Here is a 26,438-nt window from a genome sequence, read left to right as displayed (position 1 = left end):
TTACCGGACTAAATATCCTTGTCGATCAATAATGTGTTTGAAATATAAAATAACGTTATTTATACTTACAGAAATAACGACCAAAACATTGCCACACAATCCAATGACTATCAGAAGCACATAAAATGTAAGGAGTATGGCTTGCGTCGTGTAATCCACTTTTCTGTTCTGCGAGAACCTTTGGTAAAGGTCGGGGTCTCGTATGTCTTGGGCAATGCCTATGATCCATTGGGCTGATGCGTTTAGCGTGAAGTTGAGGGATGGGTCCAGCATCTGGAACAACGAAAATGAAGAATTAGTGAAATTATCGACGGAATAGTCGATTATAGTTTCAGCGTAGTATTATATTTTAACAATTATTTATTTATTTTAATATATATTATATTAAAATAAATAAATAATTGTTGTCTTGTCCTTTTAAGTACATAAATAATGATTGATATACGCAATAGTTGAAGACGTTAATGAACGACGAAGACGAACAGATTGAAACAGGACAAAGGCAGAATATTCATGCCGTGCTAAGAAATATTTTCATAAAACCCGGGAATTTCCTATGGGAGCTAACCCGAAGTAACGTTATATATATAATAGAATGGCAATCTGGCTTCTGCAATAGATATGCCAGCTAGCCGATAAAGGAACAGGTCTAAGCATGTACGGAATATAAAACAAGGTTTAGACTTATTGCTTTCCATAATTGCTTGTGATTAACTGTTCAAGACGTGCAAAGAGAATTCTTTAGGTCACTTCAAAAATAAAGGTGCATATAATTTATTCAATGTACCTACCTATCTCTTGTCAGAATGTTATGCTATTCATTTAGAAATATAGCGTATACTTTAAGAACAACATGACTTTCTTTTTAATTTATTCGAGAGATAAACTGATTGAAAAGAATATATTTTAAAAATCTATTTATAACAATTCCGTAACGTAAAAACAACTGTTTTATTATTTCAACGAACATATAATTCAATCGGTTCTATTGCCTCAATGCAGAGCTTTCCTGCATATAGATTAAAAAAGTTTGATTAGAATTTAACGAAAATATAAAAGTTCCTATGCGTAAATATTTGTTTGCATACCCACCAGGAATTGTATTATATAAACGCTACTTCTTTTATAGTCTTTTACTAATAATATTGGCAAAAATCCTTACCCTCGGTTCGTTATCTATATATATTATCAAAAGAACTCCCCCTGTCGCGTCGCGTGTTCGCTATAATGCTCGCGAAAAGGCTTGATAGAATGATGAGTAAAAAAAAAAAAACGCTCAGGTTTATTATCAGCTTGTATATTTTCATTTGATTACTTGGAACAGTCTGCGCAGATGCCTAAAGATTTATAGCTGCATAAAGTGGCAATTTCGTTAAAAATATCGATCAATAAATTCTCTGCCGATATTGAATTAGACTCGTAGCACGGTGCAATAAAGTCAGACCACACTTGTTGAATTTTAATGTGATGCAGTGTTCCGAAGTGTTCCTAGAAGAGCAAATATTTTCATGGCACCAAATCTATTCATTAAAACTGTAAATGGGTTATATATTGTACATAGGATATATTAGTGGATACCAGACGCGCTTTCATTTCAATTAAAAAATTTCATAAAAATTTTAACAAAGACAAGACAGGTTAAGATGGAAAATAACTTATTTTTAGATTGTTGTGGGATCTATATATATAGATCCCACAAAAATCTAAAAAAAGTCATTAAATATAGTATCGTTGAGTTAGTATCCCATAACACACAGTATCGAACTTATTTTGGGGCTAATTTAATATATGATGTTTATTAATACATAATGTATTATTAATATATAATGTTTTTATTATTCTCAACAATTCCAACAGTTTTTAAAAACCTCCGAATGGTCTTGATCTTCGGCGTAACAATTAAACTGTTTAATATATTATTTTGTACTCTAAAAGATGTATCATGCGATGTTTATAACAGATGCTTGTTAAAAAACATTACCGAAACAAAATATTCCTTTTATGTTTATCAAAGAAAATGTAGGCGAAGTGATCAAAGAATTAGTGTCAAAAATAAACCGATTTATTCAGCTGTCTCTAAACAATTTGTGTTTAGGTAAAATAACGTCTATTTGATGAAAACGCTTTGACGCAAAACCTTCACAGACGAACGCAAGAAGAGCCACAATACTTAATTACATTAAACGTGTCCCACAAACAAGGAAAGTTCAAGACAATATTAATGTATATCTGAAGTGATGTTTAATTTTCTTTTTGTTTATTTTTTGATCATTATTTCTTGACTATAAGCAAATGGGTTGTGTGCGTCCAAGCTGTTTAATATTTATCTTCTAACTTACTTGTAAATCGTTCACCGATCTCGTATGAGACAACCATGAGATATAAAGTTTTGACAGCTGAAGAAGCTGATGGTATAAGCGTCCAAAGAGGGTTAAGTCATACATACGCACAAAATCTGGTCACAAAATCATAGCCTTATCTTCATTTTATTAAATTTTTAAGAGGACCACGGCCTGTGGACATCACATACATGAATTAAACATACGAGAAATGACAGAAAAAGTATATCAGTTTTCTAGGTCCAACTGTCATTATTTTTTAGTTTAATTATCTTTAGCAAGCCTTTGGGACCTTTTTAGGATCTAGAAAACTGATTTAAATTTTCAACAAAGCCTATGCTTGTTTGTGATATACTTAACGAAATTACATTTTAGCAAAGGCTTGCCAAAGATACTATAATGAAACTAAAGAATAATTACAGTTGGACCTAGAAAACTGATTTAAATTTTCAACAAAACCTGTGCTTGTTTACGAAACCTAGGCAGGTTTTGTAGAAAATCTTATTTAGTTTTCTCGGTCCAACTGCCCAAGTTTTCATTATATCTTTGGCCTCGGTTTTATTGAGATTCCTCAGAACGTGATCAAAGGCTATCCCTATAACAATTCCAGTTTCATTATTTACAGATGTTTCGCGTAGATACCTTCTGACGTTTTAGTTTGAAAGGAAAATGTTAAGACTGAGTTGTTCTCGCGTGAAATAGGATTAGGTATTCGTTGGAATATATTTCACCGCGTTTTTTCATTATCTAGAAACCGGAGGTATTCATATTTGAGTAGCTTATATCTCGTGCCGATTTTAAAATTGAACAAAAGGACAGACAGACAGGAAATAATCCGATCCTATGTGGAATCTGCTTTATTTTTCTTTTGGAGGTATAAATGAAAATGAAGAAGAAAAAACGTTTAGATTTTCAAACGTTTTTTCTTTTAAACGATAACATAAAAATAATTTAAATAATAACTGTAAATGGGCTATGTCTACACATAGAAGATAAATAATTATAGGCGGTCTTTATAGGACCTACAGAAGCCAAAACAATGTTTTAAAAAAATATTTGTCTGTATTATTCACGCATCACGCATAAAACTGTGTGGAATATGATGCAGTTTTTACAGTTCTATAACGGAAGCTCTAACTTAAAATCTGTTATAGGTTTCATCGCGATACGTCGCTTGGAACCTGAGATATCGATAATAATAACAATACACGAAACTGTGGTCAAAATATAGTAGTAACTAAAATATTTATGAAGACTAAAAACTAGAAATGTAACGTCAGAAGTGATGTCTTGACCTAGAGTTATATAGCCTAGCATAGCTTCAACTTATAGAATATCTTTCCCAAGGAGGATTAACGTCAGCCAGGGGGGCTGGAACTGAAATCACACCAGAATATTAAAAAAAATAAAGTTAATTTTTTACACGGACCCCGGGCGGGATTCGCGGCACCACAGCCCTGAATGCAGCGCTGAAAAATAATAAAACTAAAGTCATTCTTATTCCTTTTTATCAACATTACTTTTTAGTATTTGCCAAAAAATATGTGGCATACAAAATATAAAGATCTATATTAAAAGTGCTACTGACTCTAGTCAGTATGGCCTTGCAAAAAATATTAAAAATCGCACCTCCACAGTAAAATGAGCGCTATTCACGGAATTTCCTTAGTGCGGTTGATGAAAATTGCTTGAAGACCGGCCTCATTGTTAGTCTTTCGAATCATTTTTCGCTCGGCCGCATAGGAAACCTGGAGATTAAGCCTGAATATAAACTGAAGACTTACTGAGTGACAAACATTATTCAGAAGGATGAAATACATTTTTGTCTAAATGCTATGTTGGTACAACGCTATCCAGTTTTCATTCCTCACGGGATAGACAGAGCTCGTAGTCCCACTGTCCTACTTTTCGTACCAGAAAGACCTCCATAACACTAATAACAATGCAATAAGACAATAATGTCCACACACTCGTCTCATATCATTTACATATTGTAAAACAAAGTCCTTTCTGTCTGTCTGTCAAAAACGAGTGCACGGATTATTTCTTCTTCTTCTTCTTCTTATTTAAGAGCTATGCTCATGTCGGTGGAGTATACGCCACGCCTCTCTATCCTTGGCTTTGCTTTCAAGGTCTAGATACGACACAACGCCTGTCTTCTCTTTCAGTTTGCATAGTTTACATACATACATACATACATACATACATACATACATACATACATACATACATACATACATACATACATACATACATACATAAATACATACATACATACATACATACATACATACATACATACATACATACATACATACATACATTGCTCTACTTCCTTTCACCTTTCCTTCAAAAATAGTTTTAAATAAGGTGTCGTGTCGTATCACATCTCAAAAGCGGCTAATCTGTCGGTATCCTTTTTGGTGAGTGTCCATGTTTCGCATCTATATAATTCCAAAGAGAGGCAGCTCGTGTATTTTATGGCTCGTTCTGTTTATGGTTATGATAGACCTTAAAATGTACTGTTTTTATTACTAATTAGCGGGCAAAGTCCACAGTTTAGATCATTCCCACTAGCTCCATTGATTTTGAAGCGGCAATTGAACTACTGGAAAAAATAATTCTCACTTCTTTCATTTGCCAGTGGAACTAGTGAAATTGGTCCCGCAGCGGTTCACCGGCGTTTATCACATGTTTCCGCTCATAACATATTTTTGTCACTATCTCGAGTTCTATGCAACGTATCGCGATGAAACCTATATCAGATTTGAAGTTAAACTATCTGCTATACAACTTTGAAAATCTCATCAAATTCCATCCAGTAGTTTTAGCGTGATGCGCGAACAAAGGTACAGACAGAAAGAAAAACAGCAGACAAACGTTCTAAAAAATTGTTTTGGCTTCTAATTATTCCCATAAAGACCGCCATATTTATTGTTTTTTAATATCTCCTATGTACAGACATAGCCCACTACCAGTTTTATTTTATATATATATATATATAGATTAAATAAATTTGCAACATCGCATAGCTAGTTTTTATTACGTGATAGCCAAAATATTCGTACTCGTGTCAGCCTAAAGATTTTGATGCTCAACAACCTAGATTTCAAAACTTTAATAGGGGATAAAACAAAAGCATCAATTTCTGTTAACATTATATGTACTGTAGACAAACTTTTGCACACATGTAGTCTATGTGTGCAAAAGACTGCCGCCTGTTGTTCCATGTTCACTACGGATTATCTTCGTCATACTTGAAGAGACCGAAGAGTGAATAATTCTTCAATAAAGAAAATCTCCCTGATTGATTTTCATGCATTGGTTTGCTTTTAAGTACATATTTGTTATTTTTATTAATGTAATACAAAGTTCTATTGTTATATAATAATATCGTATATAAATAGTAGGTTTAATAAATAAGAGGTTAATAACAAAATCAGCATTTACTACATAAGGTAAGAGGAGAGATAGGTATTTGAGATATTATTTATTAAATCTTATCATATTTACATACCCTTTTATACCCTTATATTACGGTAAAGCCTAAATCTGATCTTCATTATGGATGAATTAGAAGAATAAATAGGACCTGACTTACAACGAAATCCCAATGTTATTTAATGTGGTAAATGAAAACCGTAGCTAAATTGGAAAATCAATTGGTGGGCAGATAGAAGGCTGGCCTGATACGAACACAATATACGTAGATAAAGTGAGTTATGGCTCCCGGAAAAAGTAGGCTTTGGTCATAAAATGTGACGTCAAACTACAAGTTAATACGCAGCAGTAAAGTTTTAGTTTTACGATGAGCTGTAACTTTTATCCACGTGACATTATTTATATTCACATATTCGAGGGAAATATTACTCTGTTTCATATGAAAATTGGCACAGGATAATTTTAGAGTATTGGTTACCTAATTAAAGAAGTGTTACCATTTTTGTGTGCTATATTTAGTCCACTGATGCGGTGTGTGGTCCCGCCGTAGAATAGGGGCATTGCATATTCTCTCATGGAGGACGTACAAGGCGTCTAAGGGACCTTTGCAGTTGATAGCCAATAATAAAATTTACAAAAATAATTCAAATGAAAGACAACCGGCAGGCCCGTAAAATCACAGCCGATCTTTAAAAAAAATGTGTTTTTTTACGACTACGAATATATATATATGTATGTACTTAAATGTCACGATTATGGGTACGTCTAGCTATAATTTATTAGTTAATAAAGACCATCAATGTAAGAAAACATCGTGAGAAAATAGAACAACTGTTGATGACTCAGAATACTTAAAGTAATTAATTTAGATAAATTCTAGAACGCGTGTAAAATACAAATCTAGAATTGCATTAAGCTACTTTTTCTCTCCGAAATTTCTACAAAAATGAATATCTTATTAGCATAGTTTTTATTAAAATCTCACATATCTGAATCAGCTTTTAGTAATTCAAAACAACTAGTTATATATTTTTGAAAATAATTGTGGTCAAGAGCACTGTCCCGGATAGACAGGGGCGCGGGTTCAATTCCCGCTCGATTCCGCATGTGTGTGACATGTATAAATCTATTTAAATCTAATTATATATACTGCGTTTCTACTTCGATAAATGGTTTGAATAATACAAAGCCTTAGATGGAAGTGAAAATTAATCAATAGAAGGTCTCAATAGACCGCATTCCGCTACACTAAACCCACTAATGGAAGAGATAGGGGTTTCCAAGGTTGTACTTAATATACCAGGAGAATGATCCGATGATTAAACTATATATTAATTACGAACAAAAGAATTCTTATCTTTCTGGTGAAAATAAACATTTTGAATTTAAGAGGCCAATAGAAGGGCTAAAGGAAGATAAGAGGGGCTATCCTTAACTAATTCTTGCCAGTGAGAGGTTAACTTGGTACAATAGCGTAATCATTATATAATTAAGTTATTGTTACTCTTATATATGAAGAATTTTATTAAACGGAAAACTTCTTAAAGACTACTTGGGTACATCAAAACAAGCAACTTTTATCTACGACTTTTCGTGATTAGTATTTTTTTTTAATAAATAAAAAATACAATCTTACTTGCGATTCTACACATCTTAACTCATTACATAGGTAATAGCCAAGCAACACGAGACAGTACAGTAGCGTTATGTAGCGGAATCGAACATAGAGTTAACGTTTTATAGAAACGACATTAAATGAAACTAAAAAAAAGGAAAAATTTTGTATTTAATACGTTTGGATAAAAGTTGTAGAACAAAAGATGTTAGTCTCTATGTTACTTTAAGCGCCTTTGGAAGGTTATGCGTTAGATACCAGTAACTCTGTATATTTTATTAATATTAGTACAGTCAACAGCTTATGAAGCTACCCAAATTTATTGCAAACTCGCCCCAATTATAGTGGCATAAAGATTCAGGCAGGGTAATTTGACATGCTTAACTTCACGTCGACTGTATGTACGGGTATTAATAGTTTATTTTTACAGATATATATACTGTGAGACCATGATATTTTGATGATTTTAGTGCAACATAATGTGAATAGATATTTTAAGAAATTACTTTAGTGGTTAATAAATGTTTTACGTGTAGGTTTGAACTAATATTTGATTTAATTTCAACAAAGTATAACATAGTTATATACTGTAAAAATGTTTATTTGTACTCGTATGAAATAATAGACTTTTAGTATAACATTAAACGTAAAACTGCATTGGATAGAGAGTTATGGAAGCCTCCTTTTTGCCCAGCAATACACAAAAGAAGCTTAAAAATAGAAAAGAGACAAAACCAAGTCTCTCAGTTCAGTTTTTCTACCTACAAAAGTTGTGACAACCATGTAATATCAAGTCGGTTAATTTATTTAGTCCCTACTTAAGGAACTTTCTAAGTTATTACGTAAGTTATTATCACAGCAATATTAAAAATCTTTCACGTTTTAAATAAATAGATCGACTTGGCCATCGCATGAAAACTCAATGTTTCATACAAGTAATATAATTATATTATATTATATTAGTAGTTAGGTGGTGTAATGGTTAAGACGTCCGCCTGTGGATCGAAAGGTCTCAGGTTCGTATCCTACTCGTGCCATATGAGTTTGTATACCAATCTGACTCATATATAGTAGTTTTTATGGACCAACACTTGCTTTTTCGGTGAAGGAAAACATCGTGAGGAAACCTACACACTGGTGGACAGTTTAGTTCACTAGTGTGTATGCGACTCCCTGCCACTAGATGGCAGTAAGTAGTCGTAAAGTCATGTCAGATGCCTTTGGGCGACTTGAATAAAATCTGACACCAGTGTTAGCAATAACACACTCGATATGAGTAGTTGGATAGTGCAGTGTCATAGTGAATACAAAGAATATTTTATCATTCCAATCGATTTGTAAAATGTGGTACCATTTTAAATAATCTAATGCTAGTACCACGATCGCAGGATAGATGGCGCTGTTACATGTAGTTACTCGAATAATGGCCGCCATTCACCAAGTCGTAGCGCCGACTTTGTCGAATTATGTATCGTCAGCAAAATAACTAGTATTTTCCAGATTATTTTATAATTATTTTTAATCATACGAGTACCTCTTTGTCGCTTCATAGGACATCATTGGAAGAATATGTGGTGGTTTCTATTCTAGGGCGGAAATCGCACGCTGAGAAAGTAATAAATCGGGGCGATATCGTGAATCTCATACGTGAAAAAGAGTAGACTAGCTATTTAGTTAGATATAGGTAGGAATTCATCTTCAATTTGTCAGCTTTTAGCTTCGTACATTCTGACAGCTCACTTTTATTTATGTTACTTCATTACGGCGCAATTATTTTGAAGGAGAATCAGAACTAGTAGCTACACTAATATAATATGCTTATTACTCTGCATTATGATATTAGGTGTTCAATAACAATAAATCGACGATCTAAAAAAATACCTACATTGAAACCTTTTAAGAAAGTCTGAAACTTGGTTACGCTCTCGTGACGTCCCTGGCATTACAATTGTTGAAATTTTTTTTTTGGTCAACGGGACCCAGTTGCATGTCACCGTAATCCATAATAAATAAATTTAAAAAATGTAAATTATCCAACAATATGCTGACGCTACAACAGTGCAGTTAGTAGCTATTTTATAGATTGTCAAGTTGTCAGTGGAGTTTAATGTACGTTCCGTTTTAATGTACCTATCAATCTCGAGACCGTTCCATACAATTATGGCCTTCATTTGTTAAACACAAACAAATTGACTTACGTGTATAATGTTGTAATTGGGATAATACATAAAGAGAAAAAAGAGTTAGGTAGGTCCTTTACATTTACATATTTACACATACAATTTCTTTTCCACTTTTCATTATAATTCGTAACGCGTTTTAAACGCGAGATTTTATAGTCTCAGTTTAATTTTCGCAAATTTGCATCGTCTTCAACAAAAATTACATGGACACTTCTTGATATGTATAAAATGACTTATTTGGGGGGTGAAAGTTTGTTTAAAAATCACATTGAAAGACGACCAAAGACGACTTAATTGGCAATTTTACACTGATGAAGTCGCGGTCCGACGTTGTCCGACGTGAGTCCGACGTTCGATGTGATAGGGTTGATTACCTGCTATATGCTTAAAGTATTGGGTTTTTCACGATGTTTTTCTTTACCGGTAGCAGTTGGTGGTTGATAAAAATTGTCAAACATGTTTCAGTTATATTATAAACAACTAGCTTTTGCCTGCGGCTCCGCCCGCATGAATTTTTCGGATTATAATCCAAACCTGTGATCTTCCAGTGACCAGAGCTGCTCTTCATTACAAATAATCTTTACAACAGAAGCAAAATATATATATTATACTTTATCGCTTTTGATAAATCGGAAAAATCGAAACAAATGAACATCACAGCTCATCGCAATCATTCGCAATCGGGAAGATTGCGTAAAACCGACAATACATTTTAAGGTTTCTTCCCTGGGGAAAACGTTTTGTTCGTAAACAACACAATATACTTTTATCCGTGTCGTGAATAACAATCGACGTTAATTCACTTTGTGTGTGTCTCGTGCGAAATACTTTATTATGAGGTAAGTCTTGCGAAGAGCTGTGATATCAAAGAGGTGCGGATAGAACATGTATTAATATATATTCTCTTGTATTTTTTTTCAGAAAATTCCGGGATATAAACCGTCTATGTTGTTTTTAAAATCTCTTTATGTAACTTATATAACAACCGTAAAAAAATTGGAATCAGCTTTTTTATATAAACGAGTTCCTTGAAAATAAATGGACTAAATGCTAAAAACAAATCGTAGCGTATTTTCACTATTATTAAATTACGATGACGCAATGAATGACCAATAAATAAATAAAATAAAATGTGTTTATTTCAGACCAGCAGTCCATATTATCATTTAAATACATTTCCTTAAAATTAAACTTATCTTAAATTAACAATTTTGTTTATGTGGAGAACAGCTGCATGCCTCTTGTATTACAATCATTGTGTTACATGTATCCAAGTATCCTTGTTATACAGTGATTTTATTATTTAGCGTTTAGTTTATATTTTGAATAAAATTTCATTAATTTGAGCGTTTTTTCGTTTCGATTTTATAAAAAGTATCTTCCAATATTGATTTCATTCTAATTGATGTTTTATTGATCAGTGTATAAAATGGAGAAGTCGACAGCAAACCAATAATATTTCCGTGGAAGTCGTCGTGTGTGTTATATTCCACAAAATGGCCGCTACCCTCAGCCATGAGGAGTAAAGTGTTTCGATAAAAAAATTCAATATTTATCACATTTTTAAGTTATTAACGGGATATGTTTGTCAAACGTATCCCTACGGGAGCAGAGCCTCGAGGTGCAATTAGTAGCTAAATAAATCGAAGCTATATATAAGAAAAAGGAAAAAAATAAGGAGATTGACGATGAGGACAGAATAATCCAACTCGCGTGGACGGCTTTTAACAAAATGGGTGACATATCATAGTTATCTGATACTCCATATTGCCTGAAAATCCGCTTATTTAACCGATGTGCCGACCATGACTCATGGTGCCGAGACACGGACGCTCAAGAAGGAGACTGTGTACAAATTGAGACTCGCACAGAGAGAGGGGGCCATGCTCGGCATCAGTCTGCAAGATCGCGTTCAAAACATCGTGATCCGACAGCGTGCGGGACGTTGGTGACGCGGTCATGAACCCGAAGTGGAACTGGGCAGGACACCTGGCACGTCGGCGTGATGGCAGGTGGTGTAATTTGCTGACCGAACGGTGGCCTAGGGGCGACGAGAGAGGGGTCGGACGACCTACGATAAAATGGGAGGACGATATAATGAACGTCGCAAGTTGTACATGAAATAGAGAGGCACAGGAGGGTAGCGTATGCTCAGGCACTCCTGAGCATACGCACAAACTACACAGAGACACAAAGAGGCTGAAATGATGTTATAGTGCCAATAGTATGTACATTACGTATTTGACGACCTCGGTGGCGCAGTGGTAAAGTGCTTGCCCCTGAACCGAGAGATCCCGGGTTCGATCCCCGGTCGGGTCATGATGGAAAATGATATTTTTCTAATTGGCCCGGGTCTTGGATGTTTATCTATATATGTATTTGTTACAAAATATAGTATCGTTGAGTTAGTATCCCATAACACAAGTCTCGAACTTACTTTGGGGCTAGCTCAATCTGTGTAATTTGTCCTAATATATTAATTAATTTATTAATAACTACAATCTCAAACTAACAAGCGTGATTGTCTATTGCAATAAATCAATTCACAAGAGCTGTGGACCAATTAACCATTTCATACTTGAAATATGATATCAGCTTGATGTCACTTTAAATTGATAATTAAAATATCACTTCTGTTATGTTTTCGTTCAATTTAAATAAAATTATTTTCATACTCTAAATCCATACTTCCATACTGATATTACAAAGCGATAAAGATTCGCATTTTTATATTAGTCATTTGTAATGACAAATTAATACAAAACATGACAACTTTAACCTGCACACAACAACGCAAAGTACATCATTTTGTTAGATTGCAGTCAAAGTTGACAGGTGCAACCAAACCTTAGTGTTATTTTATTTTGTGTATATTAAGTCTAATTAAATCTTTAAAAAAATGTGATGTGCAATACTATTAATATTTTTACATATTTTTACGTACCTATGTACATAGATAAAAATATTAAAAAGAAAAAGTAACGTATGTCCGACTCTATTTTAAAAAGCATATTTATTTAGCCGGAGCTCAAAAGCCAGCCTGTACAAATATTTAATTACAACGACGTATTTTAAAAGGAAAAAATGGATCGTAAATCCAAGAAACTTGGACAATTAGTCACTTTAGAACTGTAACAAAAGGAATCCGTTTTTTTGTCCGCGATTCATCTAAAAGTTTCAAGATCAGCACACACTTTGAAGCCCTTTTTCTCAGACTTCTTTAGTCATCGAAAAATGTGGGTAGACGAATATACTTATCCACTTACATACCCTTTTCAAAGACTACCTGTCTTACTACTTTTATCAGATATTATTCGAGTAGCCTATAGGGACACACCAATATTGTTACGCACCGCCATTTAGTGGCACTAGAGTTTATGTCACGCTTGTGTAAAGGAAAAAAATAAACATATATGTATGTAATATACAACATATACATACATAAAAATATGGATAATGCATTATTATGATAATCATGATCTGATGGTGCACCTAGAGACGGCACCAGACATGGGAACTTCTCAACGGTTTAGAAGAAGTCCACTCCTTTTGATGTGGAGTTAGTCTTATGCATTTTTGATGTGAAGTTTTCAAACTCCACATCAAAAATGCATAACGTTAATTAAAATTTTTGACGTCTTACGAATTATCGATCACGCGAGTTTAATGATTTTTTTACCGAACACAAAAAGTACACAACGCCGCTAAACAAGTTTGAAGTGGACTTCAAAAACTTATCTATACTTATTAAAGAGTAAGCGTCTGTGAGTTTGTGACTTTGTGAGTTTGTATGTTTGAGGCGAGTAATCCCCGAAATTATGGAACCGATTTAAAAAAATTTATAACAATTAGAAAGGTACATTATCCAAGATTCCTATAGGCTATATTTATTTATCTCAAAATTCCCACGGGAGCGAAGCCCCGGGCAACATTTATTTTGTAATAAAAGCTGTAAAATTGCGACTTCAAGATAATAAATCTCTGATTCAGTCGAGATTCATTAACTCTCTTGATGAGAAAATAAGTCTTAATATTTGAAATTAATGTATTATGCTAACGAAGATTCCTCTCATTAAGAAAGATCTTCAAAACTTCTTCTTCTTCTAATATTCTATTAGTAACAGACGTTTAATTACTCGATTTTAATACATACGTTAACCACAAGAGTGTTAAGTTTCAGACACAGACATCGGAATATTAATACAATAGAAGTGAACAGAGTTGACCGAGTATAGCGGGTGTGGGTTCCCGCCATAGCTAAATCCTAAATCCTCGAGGCAATTACACACATAACCTTAATAGCCGATAGACAACAATAGCATTTCCAAAGACTGTTAACGTTAGGCAGACAGCCGGTTGTAAAATCAGAGCCACATCTTTGATATCAATAACATGTTATTGTTTTACGTGAATATTGGTCTTTGGGACGTAACAGCTTCAAATGTAACCGGGGACACGCAAAGATAAAGAGAGAGAGAGAGGAGACAGATTTTTTAATAATATAATGGGCAAACAAAAGGGTTGCCTGATGGTGAGCCAATACCGCAGCCCATGGACAATAAAACAAATATATTGCAGACTTGGACAAATACTTACAGGCACTGGATCTCAATGCCTAGGATATTGTGGAAGCATAATAAATTATACTTATATCTGCTAATAATCTGATAATATTAATGTATTTTATGTAAATGCGTACTTTAATTACTTATTTATTAATTTTTACTAGTTTATTTTAAAACATGTGTTTAAAACTACAACTTGTTTGAATGGTGATAATTATGGGTTTATTACCTGAACATTTTATTTTATTATATTGCAATATTGTGTTCGTTGCTAAACAATGCACCGGATTTGAATTTTAGTCATGTTACAATTATCATTTTTCAGCCCTCTCATCTCAGTCCTAGTTGTCAGACCATTAGCACGCATGTCATCCTTGACAATATATACCCAGCATTTCTTGGGTTTGCCCCTTCTGCCTTTCTGGTAGAAATGCACATATGTTATAGATAGTATGTGCATTTCTACCCGTTTTTTTCATTCCGATTTCTACGCATTTAACATATGTAATTAGTGATATAGTAAATGCTTCAAAGAAGGTACTTATGATGTTATCAGTCATAACATAGTACACTCGAACAAATCCAATTTTGAATGTTAAATGCTTACTGCTTATAATTTGGATGTTGACTGCTTTGAGAAAATCAGAAATCGTATCTGTGTTTCTGTGTTATACCAAGATCAAGAACGAAGGTTAATATAACACTTCCGTAGTTGACAGACATATATAGAAATATAGAACATTTATTTGTAAAAAATAACAACACATACTTAACACATTCCAGATAGGTGCAAAAAAAAAAACATAGAATGATCAAACAAAAAATAGACATAAAAGCATAAGTTTCTGTTGCAATTATATAAAAAGGTCATCAGGCTGAGCATACAGATGGACATACAGATTGACCTCGTGGATTCCAACTGACGGATACAAGGATTCGAACGCGTGGAGGAAGTTAGGGAAGGTTTTTGCCCAGCAGTGGGACTTAAACAGCTAAAGTATAATATATAATTGTCACAGATCCTCGGATCTCTGTTAGTAATATATATACACCTATATATTTCTAAAAACAACTTAGCAACTCATTCTGTGTAAAAAATTGCGACTTGACCGCTTCCGATTGATCTCAAGTCGAGGGCGTTTGACCCACTTCCCAAGTGAGTATAATGTCACGGGAACAGCCGAACGGCGTAACTGCAGGCGTCGTTGTAGGCTGTGTTTACATTGATGCGGAGCGGAGCGGAGACGAGCGTAGCGATGTATCAATTGTCCAATCACAATGCTAGAATTTTTCGATCCACTTTTGAAGGAAACAATACAGAACGGATCGAAGCTGATAACTAACAAAGACAATTTATTGCAACAAGATTGGATGTTCGTATGGTTTTGTGTTTCGAGTGAGATTGAGCAGAGAAGTATCACTGTTGTGAGCGAGCAAATAGAAGGCGGTGTTATCACTTTGTCGGGGTTTTATCGTGGGTTGGTTAGTAAATAGGCACTAGGCAGTAGGTAGTAAAGTAAGTTTATTATAAAACTTAAGGTAAAACCCTTATTGGGTTTGTTCTTATTATTTTATTTAATGTTTATAAATTTATCACGGCCACCCTCTTGCCTCGCTAGCTTGATCGTAATGTTTACGCGTCAAAGTGTTCGAGCGGATTTAGAATTTTAAAATTTATGACAGTAGATCCAAATGTGCCAGCGCAGGCGAAATACATTGAAAGAGATTCCAAACAAAGCGTAGCTGCGTTACAACTTTATTCCATTGAAAAACGTATATTTAAATTGCCACAGACACTAATACTTATACAAATGAAAATATAAAGCAGATTTATAAATAACATGATCCACTCCATACCCTCCACTATAAATAATACTCCACTTCCCTACACTTAGCGGTGAAGAGAGATAAATTTAAAAATATATCTCTTTTCACCACGTTACTATACAGCGTTGACCCCCAATGAAGGATGAACTCAACTGCCGTCAGTAGACAAATCAAATGATTCCTCAATTCGACATGTTATGTGGTGAAACCTAATATCATTTTAAATTTTCCACCCCCTAAAATCTGCCAAACTACTCAGTCTACTGGTAAATCCGCCACTGTTAACCCTAGTGATACGAAACGACCAAGGAAGATGACGACATTTGTGTTACTTTTTTAACCACTTTTTTCGCTGCACATATTTTTCTGTTTGACCTGAGAGTGAATGCTTTTAGCATTAAGTTCGCCATTAGTTTATAAGCACGTTTTTAATTGAGGCAATAATGCTTAATAAATAAATATTATTTCATCGCTCTTCTCCGTCTCTCTCCGCTCCGCTTCGCTTCAGTGTGAGCCCGGTTTTACACAAATTACAATGAAATTGACACCCTTTTAACAATTAACAGAGTATGAAATGAAATAACGAATAGTAATGATACTTAAGGACTTGTGCACACCGAATGCGAATCCAGCAAAATTGTGCAGATTTGTTTTTCCACGTGCACAGCAAATTGTGTAGATATTTAACGCACGTGTACACATAGATTTTCATACATCCGTGCAACAAAATTGCTGCACAGGAATTATGTGCCTGTGAAGGCCTAATTTCTGAATAAATGATTTGATTTTGATTTTGATTTTGATTTTGTAGGTGCAGTTAATCCCTGTCCTTCATAGTCGTATTTCCTCATAGCTGATGGTCGTGGTAATTATGTGGAATGAAACATAAGTACAACAACTTTCTTGGCACTATTAATGTTGTGGTTCGCCATTGCCTTCTCTATTTCACACACAAGTTAATAATCAACCGAATACCGAAAAAAAAAACATTAAAAGAAACCATTCCTACGGGATATGCACGCTGGCGAAGTCGCGGACTTCAGTAATAATCAAGGCTTATAACTTGCCTTCGGATTCTATTGATTACCCGACCCGCATATTACATGACCAAAGCTAGGGTCTTTAGACGATTAGTACCGTAGATATTCGGTCCGTAGTGCCAGTGGTCCGTGTATTGTATCGTGGACTGATTGAGACCGCAGTCGTTGAAGTGGTCGTATTCCTCATGGCTGAGGGTCGTAGTCTTTATGTGGAATTAAACACACATAACAACTTTCTTGGCACTAGTAATGGAGTAGTTTGCAATTGCCTTCTCCATTTCACACACAAGTTAATAATAAACCAGTATGCAGGTTTCCCTTTACGATATTTTACTTCACCAGAAGCAAGTGGTGATCGATGAACACTACTATACATGAGTCAGGCACATGGCACACGAGTAGGATTCGAACCTGGGACCTTCCGCCGATCCCCAGGTGGGCGTCTTAACCATTACACCGCCACCGCTTCTGAGGATTAGCTCTAATAGGATTAGAAATAAGGAGCTGATGGCATATATTCAGTAACCATTAGTATTTGGCACAGTCATAAAGATAAAGATCACGTGGAAGTTAAAAAAATATTATAGGAGTTCATTGACACACAATTAATCATATTTTTAATTTTTGGGAAACAGGCACAGTGAGATGACATAAAGTAAATTACATTGCTCTATGTGTTTTTTTTCCTGAAAATGTACAAAACTTATTAAATGTTACTAATAATAAATTAACAAAAAAACACAGTATCTTCACTGTTTTATTTAAAATAAATTTTATAATTTTAAAATAAAATTATATAATTTATTTTAAATTATATATTTTAAAAATAAAACAGTCCCGATCGACCAATTACAAAAAGTTGTGTTACGATCCCGGTCCCAATCGCCTAACGACCCATTTGAAATATGTCGAAGAGAGTAGATACTATAAAGACTTATATAAAGGCATAGAATAGTAATTTATTAGAATATATAAATGTATACTAATACAAATTCCACTAGCTCAGTGACTCCAAATTGAATCTTGGCTTTCGAAGCGAGAGAGCGCCAAATCTTCTATTCTGCGCTACGATTCGCCAGTTGACAGCTCCTTATTCACGCAGACATAAGGCCTATATTTTATCTTATCGCTGTGAGGCCTGGGGCCCGATTCTCACGCAATCGAAATTTATTTCATTAATTTTCTTACATTATTTTCGAAGATTTTAAGATCGATATATTCATGCGTCGAATAGAACTCTTTCGATTGCGATATTTCGCAAATTCAGAAACTGTGTTAAACATTAAAAAAACAAACGAAAAAATTGTTGAAATGAATTTTGATAGGAAGAAAACAGCGGGCGAAGTGCGGGTTGAATTTTCACTTCTCACCATCGAATCGATTCGAATTGTGACGCAGCAAACCAATGACATTGCAGTGTGGTTGTCTGTGCCTCATTTGTTATGCTTATGCTCCCGCACTTAGCCACCAGAGCGGAATTTTTTTCGAAAAATACTAGAGCTTACGAGAGCTGGAGACTTCGGAAGAGCCGAGAAATGTTACTAGATTTCACCCGCAGCTCTGTTCGCATTTATTTCAAATGGGAGAAGTTATTTTTCCGGGATGAGATCGAACTAAATTTATGCAAAATTTTAAGAAGATTGGTCGAAAGCGTGAAGAGGTAACAACCAACAAACTTACTTTCGCATTATCATATTATTATTAGTTGTGATAGAATTGAAATAGTTCCTGTAAAAAAAATTGTTTTGACAGACATACGGATATGAAGTGATGATCTCAGAAGTTCAGAACCATAAAAATAACAACAAATCTGTGGAGCTCGGCGAATATTTTAAACACGTCTGAAAGTGTCGACAGTAATTTTCAAATAGATAGAATTTTAATATTGAACAGAAATGGTTTGAAATATTAGAATATTATCAGCACTTTTGTGTGTTAAAGTCATAACAAACTATAATGAATTGATTTGATAGTGATTATGTTTGTAAACAGCATATTCGTAAATATCTGCTATGTTTCAAGCAGATTTTTACATTATAATAATAGCAGTGGTGGTGTAAAGGTTAAGACGCCCGCCTGTGGATCGAAAGGTCCCAGGTTCGAATCCCACTCGTGCCACATGAGTTTGTATACCAATCTGACTTGTGTATAGTAGTTTTCATGAACCACCACTTGCTTGTGATGAAGGAAAACATCGTGAGGAAACCTGCACATTGGTTGATATATTATTAACTTGTGTGTGAAATGGAGAAGGCAATGGCAAACCACTCCTTTAATATTGCTAAGAAAGTAGTTGTGTGTGTTTCATTCCATGTAATAACCACGACCCTCAGCCATGAGGAATACGACTATGAAGAAGAAGCGGCCCGTCCCGGCTTCGCTACACCTAAACCTTCCTCAGGAATTACACTATCTATTGAAAAAACCCGCATCAAAATCCATTACGTAGTTTTAAAGATCTAAGCATACATAGGGATATACAGCGGGAAGCGATTTGTTTTATTCTACCTATGTAGTGATAGTGATTATTTGAAAATGTCTTGATTTCAAACGTATCTTTAAGTACAGTCAACAGCACATCAACCTACCCAAATTCATTGCAATCTCGCCGCTACTACGCTCATGTTCATGCAGGGTAATTTGAATTGCTATTGACTGTACCTTTCTAATTAAAAGATTTATTCAAGAGGTTTTAATTATTAATATAAAATGATTCATAATTAATAAAGTATATTTAGGACGTCAAGATTTCTTAGAAATAGGTTTTAATTATTGACACACAATGTGATTCATAATTAATTAAGTATATTTAGGGCGACACTTCAGGGAGGACTTTGCCTTAAATCATATGTTCTAAACGTTTCACTTTACCTTCGTCAAGAGTATAAATACTTTAATCCTCGAATTAATTTGAACAAATGGAGTAATATATGCGGGCTGTGGTTCCGCCCTAGAATAGGACCACTCCTCAACACTCAACCTAAATTGCACAAACTGATTAGCAACCGAAGTTGCATTCATCTATATTTTATTAAAAGTTACATAGGTATATAAATTATTTATTAGGTTTGTTTCTTAGTGTTCCGTACCTCAAAAGGTAAAAATGGAACCCATATAGGATCATTTCGTTGTCCGTCTGTCTGTCCATCTGTCAAGACCCTTTTTCTCAAGAACGCGTAAAGTATTATACGCGAACGCGTAAAAAGCGTATCAAGTTGAAATTTATATTAATACTACCCAGGTCTCTTTCAACTGGGAAAAAAACAAATTTATACGTTAACGCGATCAAAAGATACGATCGTTTACATCGCATATTTTACGATTTCAGAAGGGAATCAATACTTATAGGTGTATCCCGTAGACCAAGAATCATGTCAATTGGCAAAAAGTTGGGACATACCGTGCTGATATACGATAAAATCCAAAAATTGGAAATTTATAGTTACATCACAGAAAAAAAGTTATATTTGTAATTTGTTTACTTTATTTATCGGTTGTATTATCCTTCATTCTAATAGGTGGGTATATTTTGTAGCCTGTCGTTGTATGTATATCATGCGGTGTAAACATGTATAGGGTAGCAAACTTGTTCTTCTAGCAATATATTATTGTGTATCTATAATTTGTTATTTGTTGTGTTTTCCTGAATAAATAAATAAATAAACTCAATATCCTCCCGTGGATGTCGTAAGAGGCGTGAAAAGGACACAAAGCGTAAGAGGCGTGATAGACAGCGATGGCATTCCTAAAGAGTGTTGACGTAAGGCGGTTGTAAAATCACACTTCCAAATAAAATGGCAATTTTTTTTTTTACTTCTGGCTTTGGAGCGTCACAGCTCCGAATGCAGCCGAAAATACGCGAAAATAAGAGAGAGAGAGAATAACCTTGACCTATTGCAATATATTATCGGTCGATCAATTTAGTTAGAACGTAAAAGATTTTAAATATTGATATGATAATAACTTACGTAATAACTTAAGACAGAAGGTCCCTTAAGTAGGGACTAAATAAATTAACCGACTTGGTATTACATGGATCTCACAACTTTTTACGGTAGAAAAACTGAGCTGCGAGACTTGGTGTTTTTTACAGCGTATTTTTGATGGCATAAATATTTACAGTCATGCAAGTCTGCCATTATATTTGGTTGTAGTTGATGACAAACTTTACGACCTGCAGAAGTGAAAAACCATTTGTATATTTACACAATCATGTTCTATTTTTGATAAAAGCGATCTTTGATTGTTTACTCGATTAGAGAAGTGTTTTTACAGTTTCTGCCAGTATCGATTATGTTAAAATCTAAATATAGATTTATGTAATCTAAATGTCGGCTACACACTAACGCCGAACTGAGATGCCGACGCGAATGAATCAATATTGCTTAGTGTTAGCTTACATATTTTTACATTATTACCGATTATTTGCACTGAACAGCTGTCACCTGTTTTGATTCCTTTGCTGACATTCATTACCTCGATTTTAAAAAAGTCTAAGCCGGCCGGCATATATTATCTATGTAAAAACTATGTAAAAATTTTTACGTCGTACTCTTGAAAGAGAAGTAGGTACGTAATTGTAATATTTTAATGGAAAAACTGTAAGTAAAAAAGACTCGAAAGTTATTGATAAGGTGATGTGAATACATGTTATTGAATGACACCAAATGGTTTTCAAGTTTGATTTCCAATGACAATCTGATATTTTGATCCGATGCCAATATTAGTACGTATGAGAGCTTTTATTTAACGCAATGAAAAACGTAATTGTAATATTTTAATGGAAAAACTGTAAGTAAAAGACTCGAAAGTTATTGATAAGGTGATGTGAATACATGTTATTGAATGACACCAAATGGTTTTCAAGTTTGATTTCCAATGATAATCTGATATTTTGATCCGATGCCAATATTAGTACGTATGAGAGCTTTTATTTAACGCAATGAAAAACCAGCAGTGTAATCGAAATACAACAAATTTCAGCGAACTGTTTCGCGATAATGCATAAATACCTGTTAGTACTGGTGATTGTCAGATAATTAAACTGAATGCGCGACCAGTTGAATACATACAATTGCGAACTTTGGGTTATCTTCAAAATTAACATCAAAGTTGACTGGCGCAACTCAGTTAAGGCTAATGACTTTGAGAGAAAATGTCTTATTTAACTCCAGCATCTATATAATTAGTTGTAGTTTGGTATATAGGTACACGATATTGAACTAATAAAGCTTAATATATATTACTGTGACAACACGCCACATAACTTGCTAACGGGCCCTAATTACCTAAGCGGCTTTTGTATATAATATGTACAACTTATATAAAGTCGGAAGTCTGTCTGTTTGCTCCGCTCTCAACTCGGCTAAACCTCAGCGTGTCAAGATATGTCAGATGCCTTAAAGGTGACTTGACAAATGTGACACAAGTGTTAGCTATAACATACTCGATAAGAAAGAAATGAATTCACTGAATATCAGCTAATTTTCCGTAACGTTTTAGCTGTTTCCCTGATAATACTCACAAAGAAAATATATTAGCCATATTAACAATGTCCCAACAAGTATTTGTCTACTGTTCTACTTGCATAATTTACGACCAAGGAACGAGAATGCCCCACAACGGGAATAAACTGAGATGCAAACAGAACAACATTGATTTACAATGAACTGGATATCGCATTTCGTGAACTTGGGACAGGGTGGTGTGTGAGAGCGAGCAATTGATATTTCGACGATATTAAGTATCTTTGTCTCATCTGAGCGTGTTCCCGATTAATTCCTCAGTCTTTAAGCGTCTACCTAGACGTTCAAGATGGACAAATTCCCATTCCTTGGTCGTAAATTATGCAAGTTCAACAGTAAACACGTACATTGGGACTTTGTTAAGATGGTCAATATGTATTTTTTGTCATAATCGTCAGTAAAATGGCTAAAAAATTATTGATACAGCTGATATTCCTGTTGTCTTTGTTATCGAGTTTGTTGTAGCTAACACTTGTCAAGATTTATTTAAGTCACCTTAAGCCATACGATATGACTTTTACGACTAACTGCTACCTATATTCAGTGATAAGTAGACGCAGACACACCTATTTTCTGTGACTTTAGTGACCTAAATCAGCTGTGTGTTTAGCCGTGGAAGCGGAACAGACAGATTTCCAGCTTTATATAAGATGTTGTATATTATATATTTATTTTATTCAAACTTTGTTTACCAAAATTGGTACAATGGGCACACTAAAAGCATTCTCTACCAATCAATCTTCGAGAAAAACTAAAGCGATAGGTGCTTGATTGAATAAAAGTCAATACATATAATACATAATATAATAGGTACATAAATAAAATACAAAGTATACCTATATAAAATTTAATACAAACAAAAATATATAAATACATATAGATACATACAAATATTATAAATAAATAAGACAAACATTCTGCTTTAATATAGAATCAGAAAAGTGATTATAATATTGATATCAATCATTGTTAGGTATATAGGTATAATTAGCGGTAACAACGACAAAAGCTGCTTAGTTAATTGGGGCTTGTTAGCAAGTTATGTGGCGTGTTGAGCGTCTACCTAGACGCTCAACGGCTGGGGAATCAACCGGAAACATATAGTATATACCTATATTGAATGTTAAATAAGCTTTTGAGCCGTGTTAATGAAAATTTATATGTGTCATTACAAATTTTAATTCGCCATGTATTATAAAAGCGAGAAAAAGATTATAATCGTGCTGCGTCCGCGATTCATACGCGATCATTGTGCACGAGCTTTTAATGAGTTAAAAATTATTATTTTTTAAGTTTATTGTATTATAAAATACGTCATTTGAATTCTATTCAATACAATACAATTTCAATACAATTGAATTCTAAGCATCGTTTGCCATTACATCTTTTGTTTCTACAGTTTCTGTGTAGCTTGGGTTTTCGCATAATTTATTTTGTCCTGATATTCTTTGTCATGGCGCAGTTTTGGCATAATAGATCTAAGACATAATAGATCTAAGGCATAATAGATCTAAGGCATAATAGATCTAAGGCATAATAGATCTAAGGCATAATAGATCTAAGGCATAATTGATCTAAGGCATAATTGATCTAAGGCATAATTGATCTAAGGCATAATTGATCTAAGGCATAATTGACTTTTGTCATATGAGTAAATGTTATTTAACAATTAACTTTTAATGTTAGGTTAGTTACGCTTTAAATATTTATGCCTAAACCGTTGTGTAAGAGCGTTATGCTTAAAAATCATTATGACATAATACAGTATGGCTTATGTTATTACATTATGGCTTAAATTTTTATGCATAGATATATAATAGAGGCCTATCTGGTTTATATAACTCTATGACACATCCTTCTGTTTTGCATACAAAAATATTTTGCCATTTTATTTCTCTTTGCGAGTGATTGACATATTCTTGTGTGGTTTTTATGATTGAATTGAATTCCCTGAGAGTAGATTGAACTTTCAGCTCGGTTGAGATAAAATACATATTGGTTTTGTGCTTCGTTTCGTGTATCAAAAAGAGATTTAGAAAAGTTTGTCCGGAAAGCTGAAAGATTTCCGAAACGTAATAGTCAAAATTGCTAAATCAAATATTTGTACAAGTGTGGAAAAAATAAATAAATATTTGTGTTCAGCTGTGCAACAAAATTACATTTAGTAAGCAGTTTTTGTATTCCGATTACATAACATGTAATCGGAATAAAAAACTGACATTTAACATACACATGTGTATGGTAAATGTCATATATATTGTCAGTTTTGGATATAAAATATATGCATAAATAATTTCTTGATACCCAAAATATTACTAATAAAATAATTACTTATTAAAAGCCGGCAACCAATCGGAGACCCGTATCGGATTAGTACAGCTACCGTTCATTGGCGGGCTGTGGTATTTGTTACCCAAAGACTCGTTTGCTCACTATACTTTCAAAATCCTACAAAAAATAAGTAGCTTTAATTGAATCCTTACAATAATATAAAACAAAGTCTTCTGCCGCGTCTGCCTGTCTGTCTGTTCGCGATAAACTCAAAAACGACTTCATGGATTTTCATGCGGTTTTCACCAATAGATAGTGTGGTTCCCGAGGAAGGTTTCGGTGTTAATTTATTAAGGTTTTACCCGAGCGAAGCCGGGACGGACCGCTAGTATAGTTAAAATGAGAATTATGGTATCATAATAATTGTTAATCGGTTCTTTCTCAGTGCTACATTACAAGCTAGGAAAACACAGTCCAATATAGGTAAATTGTTTTAGTTTCTCACTCAATAAATAAATATTATGTATTTAGGTAAACCACACAGATTGAGTTAGTCGCAATGTAAGTTCGCGACTATAAAGTGTTAGTATCTCATAACACATAGATACTAACTTTACGATACTATATTTTATAACACAATTACATATTATACATAGATAAACATTCAAAATCATGTAAATATATAGTTAAGTATAGCACTGAACCATGTTCTAGATCAGTGTGATATATACGAGTATAGCTACAGAATGATACGCCATACGATTAAATAAATAACATCCGAAACCCAGGTATATCTAAAAATATCATTTTCCATCTTAACCTGACCGGTATAGGAAACTGTGACCTCCTGTGTACTGTACTGTATGAACAATAGGCCACAGAGGTTGATGTATATCTAATTGGTTGGTTCGCAGAGCGTTGCGGCCGCTGCGTCTGCGCGGTCATTACAATCCGTCAATTTTCTTAGGAATCATTTCCAAAATCGATCATTTATAAAATTTACATTACTATTTACATTTATAAAATTTACATTACTATACTACATATTACATACTAAAAATTGTAATGACAGCGCGACCGCAGCGGTCGAAACGCTCTGCGAACCACCCAATTGTCTATACGTCCGTAAATAATTATCCTGGAATTGTTTTAATAAAGCATCTTTTACGAATAATGCAAATTAAAAACAAGACGACAGGACCATTTTGCATAAACCAGCCGTTTTCCATACAAAAATATTCTGGTACTCCCGAGTTTCGTTTGAAAAAAAAACCTCTATTGAACTTTTTTACGGCATCGCAGCTTTGAAATGATGTCTTTTTACGAAGGAGTTATGTTTACGTTTATGGTTTCATATAAATGGGGTTTGGAACAAAAAGCAATCGCTGATTTTATATTGCTGTTTCCGACGTAGGTACCAATTCCTCGAAGCGCACCAATTAGTGAAGCACCGAAGAGCAACTTTTAACCAATCACAATGCGCCGTTGTGACGCAACGACAACCACACCGCAATGTGATTGGATCGCTGCGTCTTACTTCGAATCAATTCGATAGTGAGAAGTGAAATGCAAACCCGGACTTCACCCTCTGCTGACTGTATCAAACAATATTTCCTTGAGCGTAACACGGAA

At 34.2% G+C, this 26,438-nt stretch overlaps 1 protein-coding gene across 2 annotated transcripts in view; it reads right to left on the bottom strand.

Moving 5' to 3' along the window:
- Window positions 1–26,438, bottom strand: part of NPFR (Neuropeptide F receptor) — a 55,606-nt gene that overhangs the window by 16,899 nt on the left and 12,269 nt on the right. For both annotated transcript variants that reach the window (XR_008405855.2, XM_053763486.2), the window contains exon 2: window positions 70–273. Coding sequence is in view for 1 of the 2 variants with exons in the window: in XM_053763486.2 (XP_053619461.1) it covers window positions 70–273 (204 nt within the window). In the remaining variant the exon portion in view is untranslated. The remainder of the gene's footprint in view (window positions 1–69; window positions 274–26,438) is intronic.

This window comes from Plodia interpunctella, chromosome 24 (assembly GCF_027563975.2).
Source record: "Plodia interpunctella isolate USDA-ARS_2022_Savannah chromosome 24, ilPloInte3.2, whole genome shotgun sequence".
NCBI lineage: Eukaryota > Metazoa > Arthropoda > Insecta > Lepidoptera > Pyralidae > Plodia > Plodia interpunctella.
Note: the sequence above shows the minus strand (reverse complement) of the source record. Positions and strands in the feature narration are given on the sequence as shown.